Genomic DNA, 22,550 nt, shown 5'->3' with positions numbered 1-22,550 from the left:
TGACAACCCTGAAAATTTGAAACTGGTTTAACTTCAAGAATAAAACTCTAACAATCGATGCGGGATAAAATATTTGGTAAGTAAATTATAATTCAATAAAAACAACAAAAAAAAAAATCTTTAGACAACTTTTTTTTTTCAAAAAAATACTTGGCCTGTTGAGCACTGCGGCGTAATTTATTTGCGGCTATGAAAAGGTTAACAAACATTTATGACTCAATGAAAAAATACTTACCAGGAGCAGTTTATAAGCAGTGCGCCCATAGATAAATATCCATAAATGCCCATAGCTGCTTTTTATCTATGGGCACATATCAAGTGGAAGGGAAAATTTCTTTAAATACAGACTTTTTTGCATGTGAAAAAATAAAAAGGCAATTTTTTAAATTACTTTTAATTCTTTAAATAAAACATCTGTACACTAACAAAAAAGTATTCAAATTGAACACAACTTTTTAACATATAATATGCTTATGAGAAGTCAAGATCCCCAGTTAAGAAGACAATATTTCTGCATTCTTCTGCTGCATAATCGCCAACAGTTTAGCTTCCCTCGCTGCCTTTTTAGCTAGTTTTTCCGCTTTTTTCTGTTGCTTTTCTTTTTCAGCCAACATTTCCTGGAAACGCTCATCCCTTGGGTCCACTTTAAATCCAAAGTGTCTTCTTACTTCCTCGATCAGTCTTTCCTTCTTAGCCTGTAATTATACACAATAAAAGAAAAACATTATTTTGTTTACTGTAGAGAATAATGGGTAAAAAATAACAAATTCAAAATTGACACAATTGTGATTTTTCACATCAACAATAGTGATGCAGTTGAATTAACATCGTAGTATAGATAACAAGCTCATATTCCGAGTAACAATATTCAGTAATGTGGCAAAGAAAGGCCACTACATACAATGTTTGTTAAGTGGCACCTCCTATCTGAATAAGAACAATATAAGAAAGAAATACAAAAATCCAACCGAGTTTTTTAAATTAATGAATCAAAATGATGGATGAGTAAACAAGTTAAATAGTATAATTAAAATGTAACTTTGTTTTAAAATCACTATAAATATTTTATTATAACTGAATTATAATGCCTATCGGTTTCAAAGCTATTAAGTTATAATAAAATATTTATAGTGATTTTAAAACAAAGTTACATTTTAATTATAAAATGGAAAATCACAAAGTTAGTGCTTCAAACTTAAATTATAAGTTAAATAGTATTATCTATATGGATGGATATTTCTAATCATGAATAATCAAGAACATACGATATTGAAATAATACTTTGTGCACCAATTTTTGCTGTTTCTACTGTGTATCGCATAATGGTACACCACTGGGTGTGCCATTATATATTTCCTATTCATAGAAAATCATACTAAATGTACAACACTATGATCACAGTGTATTGTATGAAAATTTATTAAGTATACTTCCATCTGAAATGTAGTAATATGTTGTAGTGATTCACACTAACATAGATTTATTTTTTTTAATTTAAAGAGAAATATTTGTGATTTCATTATTTACAAAAATACTTATCCTTCTTTTACAATTTCTTACTATTTCTGTGAGCTTTCTTCTTCTCCTTCTTTTTCCATGTTCGCTACCTAGGTGGAGCATATGGCCAACACGAGACGTATCCAAGTCACTCTGTCAAGCCTAAGCGGCTCATTATTAGAAATAGGTATCAAATTGTGGTCGAGTGGGTTCGAACCGAGAAACTCTGACTCAAGAGTCCGCGACACTTACCACTATTGATTTCTAATGTTATAATAAAATGAATTAACATACCTTGGCTGCATTGGCAATAGCCAAACTCTTTTCTTGCCTCGCTTTAAGATCAGCCTCCCAAATAGCGATTTTGGCGACTCTAGTATGAAGGAGAGCTTCCCTTTCTGCTATTTTTCTTTTCTCGTCCTCCTTTTGTTCATGTGCCATTTGTATCATTTCCGGAATTGTCTTATCTTCGAGAACTTTCTCATAGTCAATTGCTTCTTTTAATGCCTCCTTGTCCATCCAGCAGATTCCTAGGGCATAAAGAAGCTGTTTGAAGATATTAAAGATATCGACAAAAATAAGGTTTTGTGATAGGAGAATATGAAAGTCTTGGCATTTATAGGATTCGCAACCTATTATCGGTTGATTTAAATGATTACTTTATATGCTGTGTAACATTCGCCATTCTCCCCATTTTTAATATGTCAGTTTTTTTACTAACAATATTTTATATACATACGCATGTTATACACACCTATATGTAATATTACATATTATTTAAAGTAAACGCTTAGCAAGCCCTATAAATGAACAGACTTTCAAATTCCCTATTCAAACAAAACTTTCTTCTCTCTTTGAGATATCTATAATACCTTAATGATAATCTCTCAATGGTAAAATAAATTAGTTTTATTTTATTACTTATAAACAGTGATCATTTCTGTACAAATATAAGAACATACTCAAAATATTTTTTAGACTTACACCATAAAAAATAACACTCCTACGAACTAGTTTCCCTGTTAAGCCTAGATATAGGCACATCTGAAAAAGGCTATCAAAATCAAATAAAACAAAAAAAAGTTTCAACTCACTTGGATCAATATTGCTATTGGAACCGAATCTTGCATATAGTTTTCTCTGATATTTTAGCGAATGGTGAATTTTGTGTTGCGGTTCAGGATAAGGTGGGAGGCCATGCATAATATTAAAGTGAGCAGTAGAAAGGCGTGATTTGTTTCTCTTTTTTTCTATTTCCAATTCTTTAGCTGTAACATCTTCCTGGATGATGGTATCAGCCAAATCGATTGCTTCAAGATCGGTAGCAATTGTTCGGACACAATAAAGCAGTCTAGAGTTAAGTGAAGAAATACGTAAAGAAGGTACTTTAAACATTTTGAAATAAAATCTAACAGAGCTATTTAACTTTAATGTGATCAACGATATAAAGACATATAATTATTGATAATTCCGAGCTACAGACAACATAACCTAAAATAGAATGAGCAACGGTCTGACAGCTAGCCTCATACGCATGCGTACGTATGCTTTGGCTTTCCGAATGCACGAATTGTTTTTTTTTGTAATCGGAAAATATATCTAGGTATTTCGGAATTCCGAGATGTCTGATTTGATTCACTATCATAAACTTTATTCTGCAAAACTTTATTCCGATGAGTGGATTTAAAAAAATTAAATGAAAAAAATGACTCGAATCAATTCGTAAAATCGAATGTGGTTCATCAAGCGCTCGCTTATTAACGCTTCTAATTATGAGAATATTATGCAATAATTTAATTTCTTTTAAGAAAATACTGCTTATATAAGTAATAATAATTTTGTCTAGATGCTTCTGCAACCAAGCTAATATGCAATGTGCATGCCGTTTTTGGGGGTATATAAATTATTCAATAAATAAATATGAGACAAGGCTTATTTAAGTATTCACTTGAGACCGAATATTAGCATCAAATGGTTTTTAGGTATATACCTACAACAACCACAGGTTTTCTTGTGGAAAATTTTCAGTGGAAATGTGTTTTTTTTTCAGTGGAAAACTGACGCATGCTTCAACTACGTCAGTTTTCTATAAGTTAGTACTAACATCCTTAAGTACTTACCCAAACTTTTTTGTGTCATTAGAATCTATAATTCGTATTGTGATTTCTATGGTTTAGAAAATGGGAATGGTTAGCGTATCAAAATAACAGTAAACATTGTTTTAATATATTATTTTTTTGTTCAAATTTCATTGTTTTGTGTAGAATGTAATTATTTTACTTATATGTGAGAATTTTAGTAAATATATGACAAGTTTTAGATTGTTTAACGTCTGTTGATATAATATAACTCGCAGGCATCGCAAGCTAATGGGCGAGAATATCGGAAATGTAAATAAACACATATAATGTAAATGATACCAACGAATTAATATTTTGGGGCTGAGAAATGAATATTAGTCGTCGTATATGGGCGGTTATTTATATTTGTATCCACGTAAATGTCTTGTTTTCCCTGTCAATGCTATGTTTGACATTTGGGAATGCTGACGGTAAGAAACAATAATCTCGTATATTTTCTTTCATAATTGTAATATTTATAGACTTTCTGATGTTTATTTTATGTTTGATTCAATATTTCAAAGTTTATTTCGCAACGGTATAACACGGAAATTTCTCGTGAAACACAACATGATTTTAAGTGAAATCTTTTGTGAATAGGTTATTCATCATCATCCAGTGGTCCAGTCCTTTTGTATACAACAGCTCATGATATACGCATTAAAAATACAACCCAATCCAAGGAAAGCGGGAAGGTGGTTACTATTGTTCTAAATTTAGAAGAAGGATATGCCGTTGACTTCTACAATGAAGGTCAATTAGTTTGCTGGACTGATCATGAGTTGGAAACTATACAATGCGTGACTTACAATGGCACTTACACCGGAGAAAAGGTAAGAAATGTGATTTATTCAAATTGTTTCATCGGCCATTGGATGGGACAAATTAAGGAGTTGTATTTTTTCTGTTGCAAAATTGTGTCGTAGTCAAGAAACACATTTCAAACGAGGATCTTTGAATTTTGTAAATTTTTCAGTGTTGTATTGATTATTACCAGAATTATGCATTATATGTTTGTAAAATTTTAGGTGGGAGTAGTAACAAGCGGATTAAACACACCAAATGGCTTGGCTATCGACTGGTATACTCAGAAACTCTACTGGACGGATGGAGAGACTATGAGAATTGAAGTTGCTTCTATTAATGGAACATATCGTAAGGTTTTATTTTGGTCAGAGATCGATCAACCGAGGGCTATAGCAGTGGCTCCCATGAAAGGGTAAATTATACTATTATTTTCATCCTCATACTCCACAAAACAAAATGGTATTGTTCTTACACACACACAAATATTTCAGCTACGAAATATGGTACAGTTGGTTCATAAGTTACGTCAGTGGAATTATGTTTCTTATTGCCTTTATAAGTAGCAGCCTTGTTTAATGTTTTCGAGAGCTCCGCAAGAATAAGTTCTAGGTTCATTGCTGTTCACAATATTTATAAATGTTTTAGTGGAGGTTGCGTTACTGAAGATTTCAAACCTAGACGACTGCCATCATCTATAGTGGAATTTGAGTAATATTATTTATTTGGAAAGTCAAATGTGAAGATATGATCTTGGTGACATATTTATTTAAATTGTCATCAAGTTCATTTAAGGGAGTGATTGTGAGTTACCGCTTTATCTCAGGATTTGACCTGTATGTCACCGATAATTATCCCCAACAATGTCGAAAGAATGCTTCTCGTGACTCCGACTAGGAGAGATCTATCACTGGTAATGTCTGTCACAAGGGCTATTTGTTTTCTGAAACAGGTTACTAGTAATATTAATTATTTAACGTGAGTGCCAGTCCAGAAATCACCTAATAATTTATCATAAATTCAATCTCGGCTAGCATTTTTTATAGTTAACTGTTTTTTTGTTGTTGTTATATTTGTATCAAAATATATGGATTAATTTTCATGATAAAAATAAATTAATTGAATTGTAATGAAACAATTTTTTTTAATTTCTCTATAACTGAGACTTCTTGACCAAAATGACAATTTTCCGCTTAATGTTAGGATTTATTTTTATATTTCTGCAAATTCTTTTTTGTTATTCAAAAATAAAAATAGTATTCATGTAGATATCCTTTTTTTTCATGGAAATATACCTAAAAAAAAGCATCTCTTTACCATCTTAAAGTGCCTTGCAGTTTTTTGTGTGTGACACTCATCTTAAAGCATTAAATAGCCTGAACAAATCTGAAATTTAGTAGTTTGTTTTTAAATGTTTCTAAATATTATTTTTTTCAGTTTGCTCTTTTGGACGGATTGGGGTGAGGTTCCAAAAATTGAAAGGGCAGGAATGAATGGAGATCCTAAAACTAGAAAAGTTATAGTTACTGAAGATATTTTCTGGCCAAATGGCCTGACTGTGGATTATGATACTGAAAAAATCTATTGGCTGGATGCAAAACTGAAATTCATCGATGTGATGGACTTTGATGGTAAAAACAGGAAAAATATAGTTAAAGAAGGATTGCGGTATGCGTTCGCGTTAACTTTATTTAATAACAAACTCTATTGGACAGATTGGCAAACTTGGTGAGTAACATGTTTCATTGTTAGGTTTTTTTTATTAATTTATCTTCTCTGTTTTTCACATTTTTTTACTCTTTCTAACCCTGTGATAATCCATTTCTGAAAATAGATCTTTCTCATTTTATAATGCTATGTAATATTATTAATACATATTTGTTGTATGTTTGTACCCTGATAAATGAATTTAATATTGTTCAATGAAGGAATAAACAATATTATGAATGATTAGGTTTAGTCAAATTGGAATCTCCTATGATTTGCAGATTATAATCTAACTTTATGCAAAAATTTAAGTTTTCCATAGTAAATACCACTATTTCTTAATATCTACTGTGACACATGTTTCGATGCATTCCGCATCATTTTCAAACACCGTATACGGTGGATGGATAAAATGGATAGATTTTACCACAAGGTGACTGCCGAATCAATTAATGAAATGAATGCAAAAAGCTAAGGCTAGGATTATCACAGTAATATAATATAACATTGAAGTAAGGTAATGTATATTTACATGACTTCACCATACACCCCAATGGGATTGTTGGATTTTTTTTAAACGGGTGAAAACATTATGTAAAATATGTATATCTATTTCATTCAGAATTATTCATTTACATCTCTTGTAATTGAATCAAAAAACTTTTTTTACCTATTTGACAATAAATAGATAAAAAAATATGTTTAAAAAATAAACTCTCCAGTACCTACTTGCATTTTTAACTCACATCTGAAATGATAAAATATCCACATTGTTGCTCTTATACTTTTAGTAATTAAAAATTATTTAATTAAAATTTTGTAGGTCTATACATTCTTGGGATATAGATACGGAGGGTCCGATTAAGGATATCACCCTTCCTAAACTGGCCCCAGTCGATATCATAGTGTGGGACCCCAAGAGACAGCCGCCGCCCTCCACCCCCCATCCCTGTTATTACAATAATGGCAACTGTTCGCATCTATGTCTCCTCGCCCCAGAACCTCCAGGTTTGTCAATATTCCGTGCCAGCAAACCTTTCAATACTTCAATTTTTTATTATTTGACCATGTAATTTTTTGTTGTTGTTATTTCTGTTTGTTTTATAATTTTGTGTAACCCATTGTTAGCAGGGAAGACAGCTTATAGTTTGAAATATCGTAAATTGTTGATGATTGTAGGCATATTTTTTTTAGGTTAAACCATGTAGAATAACCATATCTCTACACCAACATTAGCTAACCTAATAAGGGCTGTTACTTATTTATTGATTTGACGTTTAATTACTATTGGCTGTTGCCATTCATTATTCATTATTAATGGCTGTTACTATTCAAAAATTACCCCTGGAAGGATTCTTTTTTGCACAGCTCGACCCAAAAAGAATGTCCATAATTTACTATGATTGTGAAAATCTATATTCATATTCATGTTTACGTCTGGGAGATATTTGTTTGGTCGTTAAGTGAAGACTTTCATTTGAACCATTTTAGTGTGGTCGAAAATTCAGTTCTCTAATAATAAAATATTTTGTTTAATTCATTCAATTTTTCACGAGAATCGGCCTGAAGCTTGAAGCCTCGGTCAGCTTCAGGTACCACAATTCCGGCCTCCTTGATCCCCGCCTTCCAGCAATATCTTCTCTTCCGTACTCTCTTTACTGAAGGTGGGAGTGTCAATTTTTTCTATTTAATCCCTTGTTTACTCCCAATGGTGATATGGTGCTATCACAATATAGAAAACAAGTTACAGGTCAAATCTCTTTGTAGCGAATACCGAATTAACGAAATTTCCAGTATAACGAATCTGCATTTCGTCCCCAGAAAACTTCCATATAAAATATACTGAACCAAAATTCCATGTAGCAAAGCCGATCTCAGAACAACGAACTTTTTTATTCAAAATTTTAAAATGATGTTTCAATTCATTTTAAAACATTGAGAAGTCCAAAAGAAAATTTCTGATTTTTGAAATCAAAAATTAAAAACCTATTTGAACTTGCTTTTTAATTCACATTTCTTTCAATTCTTATAAATTTATTTTTTCAATAAAGTCACAGTTTGAAAATCATAGTTTCATTTCTGTTGTGTTCTAGTATGTAGGTACCTATATTGTATTGATCACTGGCCGGAAGATCGGGTGTAGTGTAACAGTAATAACTAATTTTGATTTTCTAATAAGAGTGTGTATAATATAGTGATAAAATAACTTTAAAATGTGTCATATCAAATACATCCAGTGTAATAAATTTTCATTACAGCGAAATATTCTTTTGGTCCTGCGAAGTTCGTAATACCGAGATTTGACCTGTATAAACATGACGTCATTTTTAGGGTATTCGTGCGCCTGTCCCACGGGAGTAAAGCTGCTGACACGATGGCAGTGCGCAGACGGGCCGCAGTCGCAACTAGTGCTGGTGCAGCGCCGTGCCATCTGCCGCATCTCGCTGGACTCTCCCGACTTCACCTGCTTCCCGCTGCCCCTCACGGGCATCAAGCACGCCATGTGCGTGGACTACGACTCTGTCCACGGATATATTTACTGGACTGATGAAGATGTCAGTATTCTTTCAATCTACTTTTCTATCACACTTATTATACTTCTCTTTTATAATTATGTTTCTTTAATAATTAATCAAAAATACATATAAATTTATTTTATATCTTCAAAATAAACTTGCACTAGTTCTATTCACATACATAAAACATGCAACAATGACTAAAAATTTGAAAGGAATAACACCGGTGTAAAATAAGTTACTTTTTTCAAGTCTTTTACTCCATTTAATGCATTTGATTTTCTGTTCAGAATTTTTCAAAATGAAAAGAACATAATCTTACTGCGAAAAGTAAAGTTTTTAGTAAGAAAAAAATGTATGTGGTTTCTGATTGTCATCATCATAATTAAACCCTAATCCACTCTCAATGGTGCATAGAGCACTGCATCATATAAACGCAGTGTTTTCTTAATCGTTAACACATGAAGGAAAGGTGATCAGCCCTCCGCTTCAGGTACCAATCCAGGGTAATATCGAATAAATGTACGATTGAAAAAATCACTTATATTTATCTGACCCCACCCTGGGAATCGAACCTGAGACCTCCTGTATGGTAGCTAAGCGTGCTGAACATTACACTACGGAGGCAAACATTTTGTTTCAATAATTTATTTTCAGAGGAATTAGCTAATATATATTATAATTTATCACTTTTTTCTAAGTTTCCTTTCTTTTCTGGTTGATTTTATAGGCGAAATCCATATCCCGCTCCCGTATCGACGGTAGTGACCAGTCGGTTGTGATATCGGGGGAACTGGGCAGTCCCGACGGGGTGGCGGTAGACAGTGTAGCGGGTAACCTGTACTGGACGGATCCGCTAGAGGACACCATCTCCACGGCTCGCCTCAACGGCTCCAGCAGGAAGGTGAGACCAACGGATCATTCTCATGATGTGTTATTATTGGCTAATAAATTAATATGAAAAATCACAAGACTATCGGCAACATTCTGAAATTTGTAGAGAAGTAAGGGAGATATGAAGGTTTAAACTTAAGATACTTTAATAAAACGAAAAACGGACACCGCTGTATGTCATCAAATTTTACATCATCGAGTGTGTTATGGGGCGTATCCGTTTATGTATCTGCTTTACAGAGCTGTAATAGTACATAGTAGTGTGGATTCGTTTCTGTGACGTCATTCGTTACCAACTTACGAAAAAACGTTACTTAAAAAACTTACGTTTTTACGAAAGCGAATTTTGCAAAAGAAAATGATGAATGGAAATATTGATTATATCGGCTGTTATGAATACAAATTGAGTCTTTCCAATCCTGGTAAGACAGGTTGGGTATGGTTATAGGTTGAGTATGTTAAATTAGATATTCCTTCCGAGTGATAATACCCTATTCGACAATATACATATTACTGGCAACAAAAGAAATTGACATAAAGTATAAAATATTTTTAAATTCTCATTAAGACTTGGTAATGAGCCTTTGGATTAAAAATTACAATTTTTATTAGGTTTTAAAATCCCCTCAGATCGATTACTTCTTGATATTTAGAATTTCCATCCTAAGGTTGACGGCTATGTTCATATCTTCTCTTTACTCTTATCAATATGAACTTATCACATAATTGAGAATAATAATTTTCTCAATACGAAATTTGAAGCTGGATTGACAAAATAAATTACGGTATTCCTTTTTATGTTCATGAATGTCAATTAAAAAATTTCAGGTCTTAATAAATGAGGATTTACACGAGCCAAGAGCCATAGCTGTTGCTCCAACCCTGGGTTGGATATTTTGGTCGGACTGGTTTGAGAAGAAACCCAAAATAGAAAGATCTTCCATGGACGGCAGTGAACGCACCTTGCTTGTGACTGATCACCTCGGATGGCCGAATGGTATTGCTCTTGATATCAAGACTAAAAAACTATATTGGGTAGATGCACAAACCCATAAGATTGAGGTATGCATTTGTTTTACTTTCGTTGTTTTTAAACTGAACTAATGTTTTTATTTTCTTTTGTAAACAAAAAAAATCACACATGAGACATATTGTTTTTTTTAAGGTGGTCAACATGGATGGGTCAGATCGCAGAGAAATTTTAAGTGACAACCTTCCCCACATTTTTGGACTCGCTTTGCTCGACGATTATCTTTACTGGACCGACTGGCAACGAAGAAGCTTAAATAGAGTTCATAAAGTCACAGGTGTGTTTACCAACTTAATTAAAAATTGAGAGCGCTAAAATTATATAAAACCTTTTGAATCGGCAAATTTGAAATAATTAATATCACCCACTTTTTATATGCATTTTGTATTTTTATGTGACTAGATATTCTTCAAAACATATTTATATGTTAATCCATACAAGTAAGGTTTTTACAAAATGAAATACTGCTAAATTTATAAAGTATTTTAAAAAAATGTATATAATGAGCTTAATTATATAATTCATTGATTTATGACACTGAATTGACATTATTATTATTATTTGATTGAGTAAAATTAAGATGAATTTGGTTAATACCGCTTATTATTATTATACTATATATATATTTTTTTTCTTTATTTAAAATTCTTTTGCATTACATAAATTCAAAAACAAAAAATATTTATAAAAAATAAAAATAAATACAAAAAAAAGATCCCACAAAGGCATGGCCTGTGTGTGGGTATACAAAATAAATAGTCATAGTACAGGGTATAAGGGTATAGGTTTCTAAGTATAATTAGTTAATACAAAATACAAAAAACTTAAATTAAATACAAAAAAAAATAAAAATAAAAATAAAGACTCTCAGTGAGCAATTTTTTATTTTATTTTTTTTTAATTAAAACTTAAACATAAAAAAGATGACAAAGTAAAAAAGTAAAGAGCTAGCGATCATGTTCTAAATGAAAAAGGAACTTAAATCTGTCTCTTTTGTAAATAATCTAAGCAAATTTTTTAATTTACACGAACTTAGGGAATTAACATCTAACAAATAGTCTTTGTGGAATAAGTTGAACAGTTTTGGAGCTATGAAAAATGAGTGTCTTTGTGACCGTGACCGTGTGACCGTGCAAACTGCGGTGTTTAATAGAGATGTTAAGTGCATTGAATAAAGTACAATAATTAGTGGTATTTACCGAGTCGATGTTTAAAATGGATAGACATTATCACAAAGTGACTGCCAAATCAATTTATGAGATAATGGCACATCTATTTTCTTTTCTGTTAAAGGTGGTGAACGTGAATATATTGTGGAACAAGTACCAGACATCATGGGGCTTACGGCTTTTAAATTAGGCGAACCTATTGGAAGCAATCCTTGTTCTTTTAACAATGGAAACTGCTCACATTTGTGTTTCAATCGACCAAAGGATTTTGTTTGCGATTGTCCGATAGGTAAGAATTTTGGCAAGATAGATATATGTATGTGTAATATGCAGAATCTTTTGTAAATCTGATACATTCTGATACATCATATTTTGTTTTGCAGGTTTGGAGTTGCACAAAGACAATAAAACATGTGTTAAGCCATCTGCTTTCCTATTGTATGCCAAAAAAGATAAGATCGGTAGACTGAGTATTGAAAATTCAAACAACAAAGCCTTTCTTCCCATTAAAGATATCAAAGAAGCAAAGTAAGTACTCTACTTAGGAGCATTGTAATGTACTATTTCCTAGATATTTCTTTCATATGAGTTTGACACACTTCGGATGGGTGTTTTTTACGCCTGCAGACAGCTGGTGACTGGATTTGATAATTATGTACATATAGTTAAGACCTTAAAAAGAGAGTGGTACATAATATCATTATAAAAATATTAAATATGTAATTACCTTCTATTCTGACTTTGAAATGATGCTGGCGCAGAAGGTAAAAATACCCTTCTCGTCCTTAAGCATCAATCGACCAAACGGGTAAACATACCTTTCCCGTCCAGTGTGTTAATAAAATGAATAAGAATTTATTAAAATCTGGAATATGAAAATTTACAAGTATTTATAAGGTTTAAGACCTGTCATTAAATACATGCCCAGATTTTCATATTCCTTTCTCGACAACTTCTTCACCTATATATACTATAGATGTCTCACTGAGATGTAGAACTTTTTAGGAAGGGAATCTTGGGCATTTATAGGGCTTACTATGCACTTGTCATCTGGCGCAAGTAATATCACTTTACACGCTTGCCTACCATTCTGCTTTTATTGCCTTCCCATAAATTGTTTTGTCTCTGTGAATTACAATATCCTAAGTGTATAATTCCAGTTTTTGTATTATTTTTTGACATCTCATCAAAGATGAAGAAGAATATGGAAGTCTGGGCATTTACGGGGCTTACGACCGTCATAGGCTGCTTTAAGTGATCACTTTACACACGTGTAACATTCACCAATTCTACCCATTATTGACAACCACACTACTCAAATTCTTGGAAGTTCTATATATATGAACCAATTTAGAAACCTTGTTCTTGAATCACTAGAACTTCACTAGAGACATCTATTGGTGAGATGTTAAGAAGCTTTTTATTAAGCAGAAACTCTTATATTAGTATGTGAGATCCGAATCCTGGATTATAATCACACACATGAGAAACGCCAGAAAATACCATTTTCATTTTTATTATTAAGCTTATAATTTGACCAGATAATTTATTTAGAACATTTTGAGTGTGTCCAAATACTTGTTCACAAAATTTGACTTTCCAAATAAATAATATTACTCAAATTCCACTATAGATGATGGCAGTCATTTAGGTTTGAAATCTCCAGTAAATCTGGATTATCTCCAATTACAATTCCAATTCCAGTTTTTATGTTTCTATAACGATGACATATTTGAAATATTATTTTTCAACTATGCTGAGAAAAATCCTTTGTGTAGTATAATCCAGCATGTGTGAACAAAGATTTGAACACGCTCGAGCCAAATCAATAACTTGGTTTTTAATTTTAGCCGGTGAATGAAATTTGATTTGTTATCATTGTATGTAAAGGGTTTACGATAAAATAAATATGTGTGAAATAACTTGAATACACGCTCTTTCAGAATTAGTATTGTAATTGGTATACTGGAACCTTTCTATGTTGTAAATGCATAGACCCATAGAACAAGGGATCATTCCTCATTTAGTGGTGGGACTTTATAATCTGACTATATTTGTCATTTGTTTTAGTGCACTGGCGGTTCACGTTGGAGATGGGTTTCTGTACTGGGCCGATCCTAAATCACATAGTATCGGGAGATGTGCCATCAATGGATCAAATGCGGAGAAGATTATTGAATTTACTAGTTATGTTGAAGGTAATGAAAAAACTACATGGGTATGAAATGCCTACGTTAATATGAAATAATTTTCCATACAAGCGATTGCGTTATCCCTTTAAACCATTTAATTTTTAATTTTTATTAAATGTACTATAGCACATATATCATTTATAATATTATATTCAATATTGGTTGACAAAGCCACATCTAGAAAAATGTATTATATAACATATTTCACAAGTTATACCAAGATATATATTTTGAGGGCAATTTGATTTTTATTTATCTTATTAACCTCTACAAGTGTGTTAACACGTTTTTGTGCATTTAAGATGAATTTGTATTCAAACTACTTTAAACTCATTTTATTAGCCAAGGACAGTGTTTATGAAGAGACATTTCTTGGGAAAAATACGACATACTAAGGCATACGGTTTTTGTTTTTATAAATGCTCTGATGGGTACTGAAATGTTAATACCTACTGATAGTTAAAAGTTAAATATGAATTTAATTCAGAATTTCAATAAAGCAAATAATAATGATAATTATTATTATTTATTTATCGGTATCCTAAATCTTGAGCTGAAGTGTGCAAGGATCTAAAGTTGAAATATATTTTACTACACATAATGAAAGAAATAAAAATATTACAAAAAATATTAAAGGAAGTTACAGTATACTAAAAATAAAATACAATAAAATTAAAGAATTTTAAATGTAGCATGCGTACATACATATACACACAATTACATAATAATACTAGCTACAAATTTCATTTTTACTCTGAACAAAATTAAAAGTTATGTTTTCTTACAGGTTTGGCTATTGACTGGTTTGGTAACAATATTTACTGGACGGACATGGTAACACACCGCATCGAAGTCGCTCGGTTGGATGGAGCAAGTAGAAGAACTCTAATATGGCAAGGGTTGAGGAAACCGAAAAGCATTCAGTTGCATCCTTCTCAAGGGTAATGAATCAATACGCCATCAAAATACAAACTGCAGCCTAATCACACTAGAATTCCCTCGCTAAATCTAGTATCCGAATCTAATTTGCAGGTACATGTATTGGTCGGAGTGGGGTTCGAAGAGTATCAAGCGGGCCGGAATGGACGGATCACATCCGACTGTTCTCGTAGACCAGATCGGCCGAGCCAGCGCACTGGTACTCGATACGGAGCAACGGAAGATTATTTGGATCACACTCGACCCCTCGGCTATTGAGATGGCCAACATGGATGGCTCCAACAGGAGAACGCTGATATCCGATAATATTAAGATGCCATATGCGTTAACCATTTACAACAATTACATTTATTGGTCCGATTGGGACACAGGTGACACATTTTTTAATTTTTTAATAAGCCTCCACGTTTACGAGTGATTTAACCACTTAATGCTTAGGCTTTTTTTATAAAAAGTGTTTAAAAAAACATCAGAATTAAAAAATATATATATTTAAAGTTTATCCACTTTTCAAATAAAATAAAACAATTTAAGCATATTTAATTTACAATTACGTCTACAATATTTTGTACTTATTCTTTGTCGAAAAAGTAATTGAAAAAATAACATGGTTCAGTGAATGAATGCATTTAGCGCTCGAGCGTGACTCGTTCAAAAGTATGAGGCGGGCAATATTATTTATATTTATACTGCAAAATATTCCCAGCTCCCAATATTCACTTTTAAATATTTTTCAGGAAACATTGAAAAGGCATCAAAGACGACGGGCGGGAATCGCAGCGTCATATACTCCAAGATAGAAGAAATATCGGACATGGTAGTCCACGGCGACCGTCTCAACCAGCAAGAGAGAAGCGGTCCCTGCTCCGCCAATAACGGAGGGTGTTCCCATCTATGTCTGGCGGTCCCCTCCGGCTACAAGTGTGCTTGCCCCACCCACTATACTCTCAATAAGGATAATGTCACATGCTCAGGTAAATCTTTGCGTAAACTGCTAATTTTCTGATAGGGAAGCTCTGTACATACGACAATATTGTACTTGTACATTATTCTTCATCTTTTTTAAACCCTTATCCACACCCGATGGTGCATAGGGCACCACATCATATGAACACAGTGTTATCTTGATCGTTAACATGTGAAGGAAAGGTGATCAGCCCTCCGCTTCAGGTACCAGTCCAGGGTAATATTTAATTAATATTACAGTGAAAACATCACTTATATTAATTGACTCCCCCCATGCGAATTAAACCCAGGACCTACAGTACGGTAGCTGAGCGTTCTGACCATTACACTACGGAGGCGGACTTTGTACTCGTATATTATGTACACAAAAGTATTTCATTCATTAAAATCAAAGTCTCGTTTTGTTTTTTAAAATTATTTTATAAATTGCGTATACATATATGCAGTGGCGTACACTAGTAGTACGAGTTTTTAATCAGGGTATGCAGTAGGGTTGAGTGAGGATAAGGCATAGTAGGTACTGGTCGTGTTTCTAAATGGAACGCGAGTAATCCAGGGTAGCCACTGCTTTTCTGCTTATATAGAATGTACGCCTCTGCATATATGTATGTATATTTGTTTGTTCAGTAAGGGCCTAAAAAACAACACTTTGTGAAATTTTCTCACATAAATGTGATTAACTAAATACAAATTAAATACGAATTTCAAGGTCTACGCACATATTTTTAACTTGCACTTTTATAAATATCCCAATATATAAACATTTGATAATCGAAAAAATTAATACCTTATTATGTACTGAGTTTCTCTTTTATCAATTGGACAAAATTAGAACTACAGTAGAGTCTCGATTAATCTGACCTAAACTGGCCGAGGCAAGGTCGGTCAACTTGGAAGGTCGAATAACACATAAAATAAATAAATAAAAAAATACAATTATCAGCAAAAAAGGCCATAAATCACATAAAATAACAAAAAACACAATTATAAGACTCACAAGGTGGCTTGGTGGGTCTCTGGAATTTTTTTTAATGTTTAAAATTATGATTTAAATAAATTAATAAAAAAAAATAATGCTAATAAAAATAGCCATGAATTACATAAAACAAAAAAAATACAATTATCAACCAAAAATAAAATGACAAAAAATGTCATGTGGTGTAAATATGAGATTTAATTTTAGCGCCGATGGAGTTCATGATGTAATTTGATTTCAGCGCCGACGGAGTTCATAATGTACAGCCAGCGCAACGGGGTGGGGCGTGTGATGGCCGGGGGCAGCGAGTGCCCGGACGCGGCGGTGGCGCTGGGCGGGCTGCGCAGCGTGCGCGCGCTGGAGTTCGACCCGGTGGCGCGGCGCGTGTACTGGCTGGACGGGCGCGGCGCGGCGGTGCGACACGCGCCCGAGGCGGGCGGGCCGGCCGTGCCGCTGCTGGCCGGCCTGCGCGCGCCCAGCGATCTGGCGCTGGACGCGCTGGGCCGGGCGCTCTACCTCGCCTGTGCGCACTCCAACACCATCAACGTCACCAAGCTGGACAACGCCTCCTCCGTGGGCGTCGTGGTACAGGGCGAGGGCCTCATGCCGCGCTACCTGGCGCTGCATCAGACCAAGAGGTATTTACTAACATTCTTACAACATTCATATCGTAGTCATATAGGAGAATGTGACCAACTAACAAAACGTAAAATGTTCAGGAGGGCCATTTAAGTCACTTTTGTTAGGCAAGAAAATAAACATCAATGCAGTTTGTCATTTTTAACAAGTCAATATATGTATTATACTTCCAAGTTTAAAATCCTTTAGGATTTTTTCAAGGTAATATTAAGCTAGTAAGATATCAAATAGTAAATGATCATGTTTTTGTAAAAAAAATACACTTGGTCACTTTCTCCTGTATTACTACGATATCTTTTGTGTTCATTCATATCAACATTCATATTCTTCCTTGCTCTATCCCAACTTATCGTCTAGTTAAGGGGTTTACCATTCATTACTGGTAGTTTATTAAAATTCTTTGGTAAAGTGAGACATTGACCAAATTTTTGACAGGTAGACAATTCCAAATAGCGGATAAGTAGCTTGATTGAATAATTTTGTTGGGAAATTTCTATAATCTCACAGTCCAATTTAATGTTAAATATTATAAAAGATAATGCTTTCATTTCTAGTAAAAATATTTAGTTACATGTTACTTAACATGTCTTCTTCTTCCTGGCTCCATCCCAACTTATCGTCTTTGTAGACTGTTTCTCATAAGAATTTAAATCTGAGTACATATTTGTAGAGATTACGACCCGCCATTTACTGTTATAGTTATCACACATATCATTGAATTAAATAAAATCAATAGTCAATAAACATACTTTTTTAAATTAAATTTTAAGCACAAAAGTTTTTAGCTTGGCTAACTTTAATTTTCCTCCCTAGATATCTGTTTTGGGCCGATATTGGAGTCGGCGCAGTGTTTAGATCTGGAATGGACGGAGTGAAGCGCATGGAAATAGCACGAGCTCCTAATATCAGCGCTATTGCGGTGGACCCGTACACAGATACAGTATATTGGGCCAGTGCAAAACAGATTCATGCCTCTTCCTTGGATGGTGAAAACAGGTAATTATTTAACATCTGGTTTCCAACATTCTATCCAACACCTCTTAGATGATAAATACTCTCTTTTGTTGCACAAAAATATGAATATTTTGTTGAATGAGTCTGTCAGTTGGAAGGAACATCAAATTTAACATACTCCATTTGTGGACGTCCTCACCAAAACATTACATTTCCATTATAAATGATTTTAAGTGATCAAGAATTCAAGCTTGTAAAATTATTACGTTTTGGTGCGATTTAATGATTTTATATTGGTTTAACACTGGATTGGTAACGTTTTGTCACAACTTTAGTTAAGATTTCGATAGAATACAGTAAACAGAACAGATTTGCATTTAAAGGATTATTTTGTGCAATACAATTGGAAATGTTACTTTTTGGGGAGGACCTCTACATATGTAAAGGTTAAGATTCTCTTGGCTTATATAAATTTTGGCTTGTGAAAAATATAAATCTCACTCGTAATTTTCATTTGCAAAATTCGCTTAATGAAAAATAACATTTAAATTTGTCCTCTGTCTTGTAATTTTTTTATGTTAATTTATTGTAAATATTAGAAAATGGGCCTTCAACGGTGATGTCATAAGAGCTGATGCCTTAATGATTATTTCTACAGTTTATTTTCAAAGCTATGCTTTGTTTTTTTTATTATTATTTTAAGTATTAACATTATTAGTGTGGTTGCATTATTGTTCCATTACATTATTGTTCCTGAAATCTATGAATTATCCAGGTCCTGTTGTGTTATCACTTTGTAATCTCTTCGTTCTGTTAAAATTTATACATATGAAGAAACTAATAATTTCCATTTAGTAATTTTAAAAAATGGTTTATCCCTTTTGTATAGGAAGCCTAGCTAATATTAACACATTAGTTACGGCAATGTTTTGATAAAACTGTATCTTGAGGCGGGCGACATTAGACAGCTGTCCGGAAATATAAAATATGTCAGTGAACTTCATATTTTGAACTTGAGGTTGAACTCGAAAACAATACAAAAACGGTTAAATGGTCTCTAACGTCTCAAAATAAAATCATGTTAGTCCACAAATCACAAAAGTAAAAAAAATGTTAAAAACACTAATAAAATAGTTTAACAACCGCCGAAAACTCAAAATCTGCGAATAAAAAATGATTTATGGGCTTTCCCCACACGCGTTTATTGCTTTGTAAGTACCAACTGCCGACTTAAGTAAAGGACAATGATCTTTGTATTTTATTTCATTTTAGGACAAAGAAAAAAACGCACCGTCTGTATCCATTGTTTAAAGTTAATTTGTAACATTTCCTTCAAAACAGATTACGACCATTAGCTATGTTTTGAACCAGTAAATATCAGTATTATTTTTTTATATTACAACGACATCTATCCACTACACAACAAAAGCAAAAAGGCCAAGAGATTAGAAGTTTATGACGTGTTTTTTGTATACTAAATTGAAGGTAGCCGAAATGCACAAAAATGTGCACCCCGCCACCACACAAGGTTTCTGAAACGCACAAATATGTGCACACCGTACACAATGTGTTAAGACACTTTTCAGATTAAGCCGGCGATACGTTAATTGGTTTATTTAATGTGATTCATGCATTATATTATTTGCAGGAGAATAATATGGAAGGGTGGTGTAGTGATGTCCTTAGCAGTGTTACCGGGCTTTCTTTATTGGATTGACGGAGAGAGACAGATGATGCATCTGCCACTTAACAAGAAAGACGCTCCGGCACACCCTGTACTGCATGTTCCTTTCATTAACGATGCTTTGGCCGTTTATAAGGTAAACTAATATAAATAATATGCTAAAACATTCCACACAATATGCAAACAAAAAAATTGGAGGGAATATCGGCCACAAATCTTTGTTCAGCTCAAATTTTGTTATTTCGCAACTTTAACAGCCAAAACTTAAAAAATAATGATGTAATGTAATTTTGTTACTTTTGCATAATTGTCACAAGTTGTCGGAAGTTTTATTAAAGTTTTGGTCTCTTGCCTTTGAAATTAACAAGTTTTGACTGTAGTATAATTTTGATAATGATCATAATTTTTTTTTTATATATAATGGATTCAGTATCCTATATCAGTCAAGATTTGTCACAAAGCTCATTTATTCATCTTATTCTTCTTGTCATATATTCTAAATAAGACACCACTGAATCTTTATGTCCTCATCAATTTTATGCCTCATCAATTTTTTCAATGAATTTTATTTTTTGACAATGAACATTCCCGTGTTTGTGTTCAGGTGGACACCATGCACCCGTGCATGGGTGGCGGGGGCTGCGCGGGCGTGTGCGTGGCGGGCGGGCAGTGCGGGTGCGTGCGCGGGCTGGGCGGCGCACGCTGCGGCTCCGCGCCCCCCTGCGGCCCGCACTTCTTCACCTGCACGCCGCCCCCCGCCGGCGCCTTCCCACTCGCGCACGACTGCATTCCCAGCGGATGGAGGTGAGACTCACTCGCTTATCTCTTAGACAAGTTTTTTGTGCTACCTTTTTTAAAATTATTTTTCTATTACTCGCACCCAATGATGTATAGGGCACTGCATTATATAAACACAGTGTTATCTTGATCATTAACACATGAAGAAAAAGTGATCAGCTCTCCGATTCAGGTACACCAGTCCAGGGTAATATTGAATAAATATTAAAGTTAAAAAAACCACTTAAATATATATGACCCCCCTGCGAATCCAACATCAGACATCTAGTACAGTTGCCAAGTATGCTGATCATTACACTACGTAGGCGGACACTTTCATATTATTATTTAGACTTACATTGTGTACACTTACATATTATAAATAAAATGAAAGTTTTTCCCATTCATTCTCGAGTATAGAAAAAAGAATGATCGGTTATACAATCTTTTTAGTTCTTGAAAAAAAAATATGCGGCAAACTGCGAACACAGTTGTCTAAATTATTTTTTATTTTTAGGTGCGACGGTCAACAGGACTGTCCCAACGGATCCGACGAAGCCGGCTGCAACATTTGCCCGGGGAAATTTCAGTGCTCCGACGAGAAATGTATCGAGGAATCGATGGTGTGCGACGGCATCACGCAGTGCGCGGACGGCAAGGACGAGGCGGACTGCTGCAGTGCCCCCCTTAAGTTCCAGTGTCCGGGCACCAAAGTGTGCATCACGGCCAAGTTCCTGTGCGACGGCTGGGAGCACTGCGCGGACGGGGCGGACGAGCTGCCCGCGTACTGCGCGCAGCGACGCACCGACCCCGCTGCTGGCCCCTCCAAGGCCTCCATCATTGGAGCCTTCGTGGTCGGCATCACCGCCGTCTGTCTGCTAGTGTGGGCCTTCGTGTACTGCCGCTGCCGCATGCCAGACATGCAGCCCGCCTCGCTGGCCGGTCCCGCCGGCGCACCGCCCAACCCCAAGCCGCACTCCCACAAGTCCAACGCGCGCCCCGCCCCCGACGGCCTGGCCAAATCCGCCTCCAAGACTTCGGACGCGGTGCGCATGTCCGCCCTGGGCACGAGCAGCTACGACCGTGCCAACTTGACGGGGGCGTCCGGATCTCTGACCACTGGGTCGAGTGCGGCCGGGCGCTACCCGCGGGAGCCGCTCAACCCGCCCCCGAGCCCGGCGACCACGGCGCCCTCCAGCGCCGTTTCCCGCCACCGTCCCTACCGGCACTACCGCTTCATCAACCAACCCCCTCCCCCGACGCCGTGCTCCACGGACGTGTGCGACGAGTCAGACTGCGCGGGCTCGTACCCGCTGCTGGGCGCCGGCCTGTACCTGGAGGCCCCGCCGCCCACCCCCTGCCCCCCCTCTCCCCCCTCGCCCTCCTCCCGCTCCTCCACCTACTTCTCCCCGCTGCCCCCTCCCCCCTCCCCCGTCCCGCACTACAACTCCTAGCCGAGGGATAGTGCCGTGTTGGCGTGTCTTCCTTTTTGCTGACACTTGTACTCGTTGCCTCTTGATTTCATTATTTGTACTGTTGCAATACCTGCGTGTTCAAATGTCTAATCTTAAATATCGTAACTATTAAACTGAATCGTTTACACGAAGCAATGAGATTTTCATCCACATAATTCATAATATTGAGAAATACTTGTATGTAGTTGTTTTAAATTGTATTTAATATATA

The 22,550-nt window shown here is 35.0% G+C and overlaps 2 protein-coding genes across 2 annotated transcripts; one reads left to right on the top strand and one right to left on the bottom strand.

The window, feature by feature from the left end:
* Positions 1-382: 382 nt before the first annotated feature.
* Positions 383-3,015, bottom strand: CRIF (growth arrest and DNA damage-inducible proteins-interacting protein CRIF). The gene is made up of 3 exons (XM_088258057.1): positions 2,592-3,015; positions 1,792-2,027; positions 383-695 (listed from the first exon to the last, which is right to left on the bottom strand). Exons 1-3 carry the CDS (start codon positions 2,890-2,892, stop codon positions 495-497), a joined length of 738 nt encoding a protein of 245 aa, XP_088114183.1. The 5' UTR covers positions 2,893-3,015; the 3' UTR covers positions 383-494.
* A 643-nt stretch (positions 3,016-3,658) lies between these two features.
* On the top strand, positions 3,659-22,465 carry arr (low-density lipoprotein receptor-related protein 6). Its single transcript, XM_088258120.1, has 20 exons — positions 3,659-4,048; positions 4,218-4,450; positions 4,646-4,836; positions 5,859-6,149; positions 6,952-7,136; positions 8,460-8,683; positions 9,375-9,548; positions 10,367-10,600; positions 10,704-10,845; positions 11,862-12,026; positions 12,121-12,265; positions 13,808-13,935; positions 14,717-14,870; positions 14,962-15,239; positions 15,606-15,842; positions 17,052-17,448; positions 18,263-18,445; positions 20,052-20,223; positions 20,692-20,891; positions 21,382-22,465. The coding sequence occupies exons 1-20, from the start codon at positions 3,946-3,948 to the stop codon at positions 22,316-22,318; spliced, it is 4,773 nt and encodes a 1,590-aa protein (XP_088114246.1). The 5' UTR covers positions 3,659-3,945; the 3' UTR covers positions 22,319-22,465.
* The last annotated feature ends 85 nt before the right edge of the window (positions 22,466-22,550 follow it).

This window comes from Brachycentrus maculatus, unplaced genomic scaffold (genome assembly GCF_059751285.1).
Source record: "Brachycentrus maculatus isolate JH-2025_06_01 unplaced genomic scaffold, ASM5975128v1 h1tg000090l, whole genome shotgun sequence".
NCBI lineage: Eukaryota > Metazoa > Arthropoda > Insecta > Trichoptera > Brachycentridae > Brachycentrus > Brachycentrus maculatus.
The sequence above is the reverse complement of the archived record's forward strand: the minus strand, read 5'-3'. Positions and strand labels throughout refer to the sequence as shown.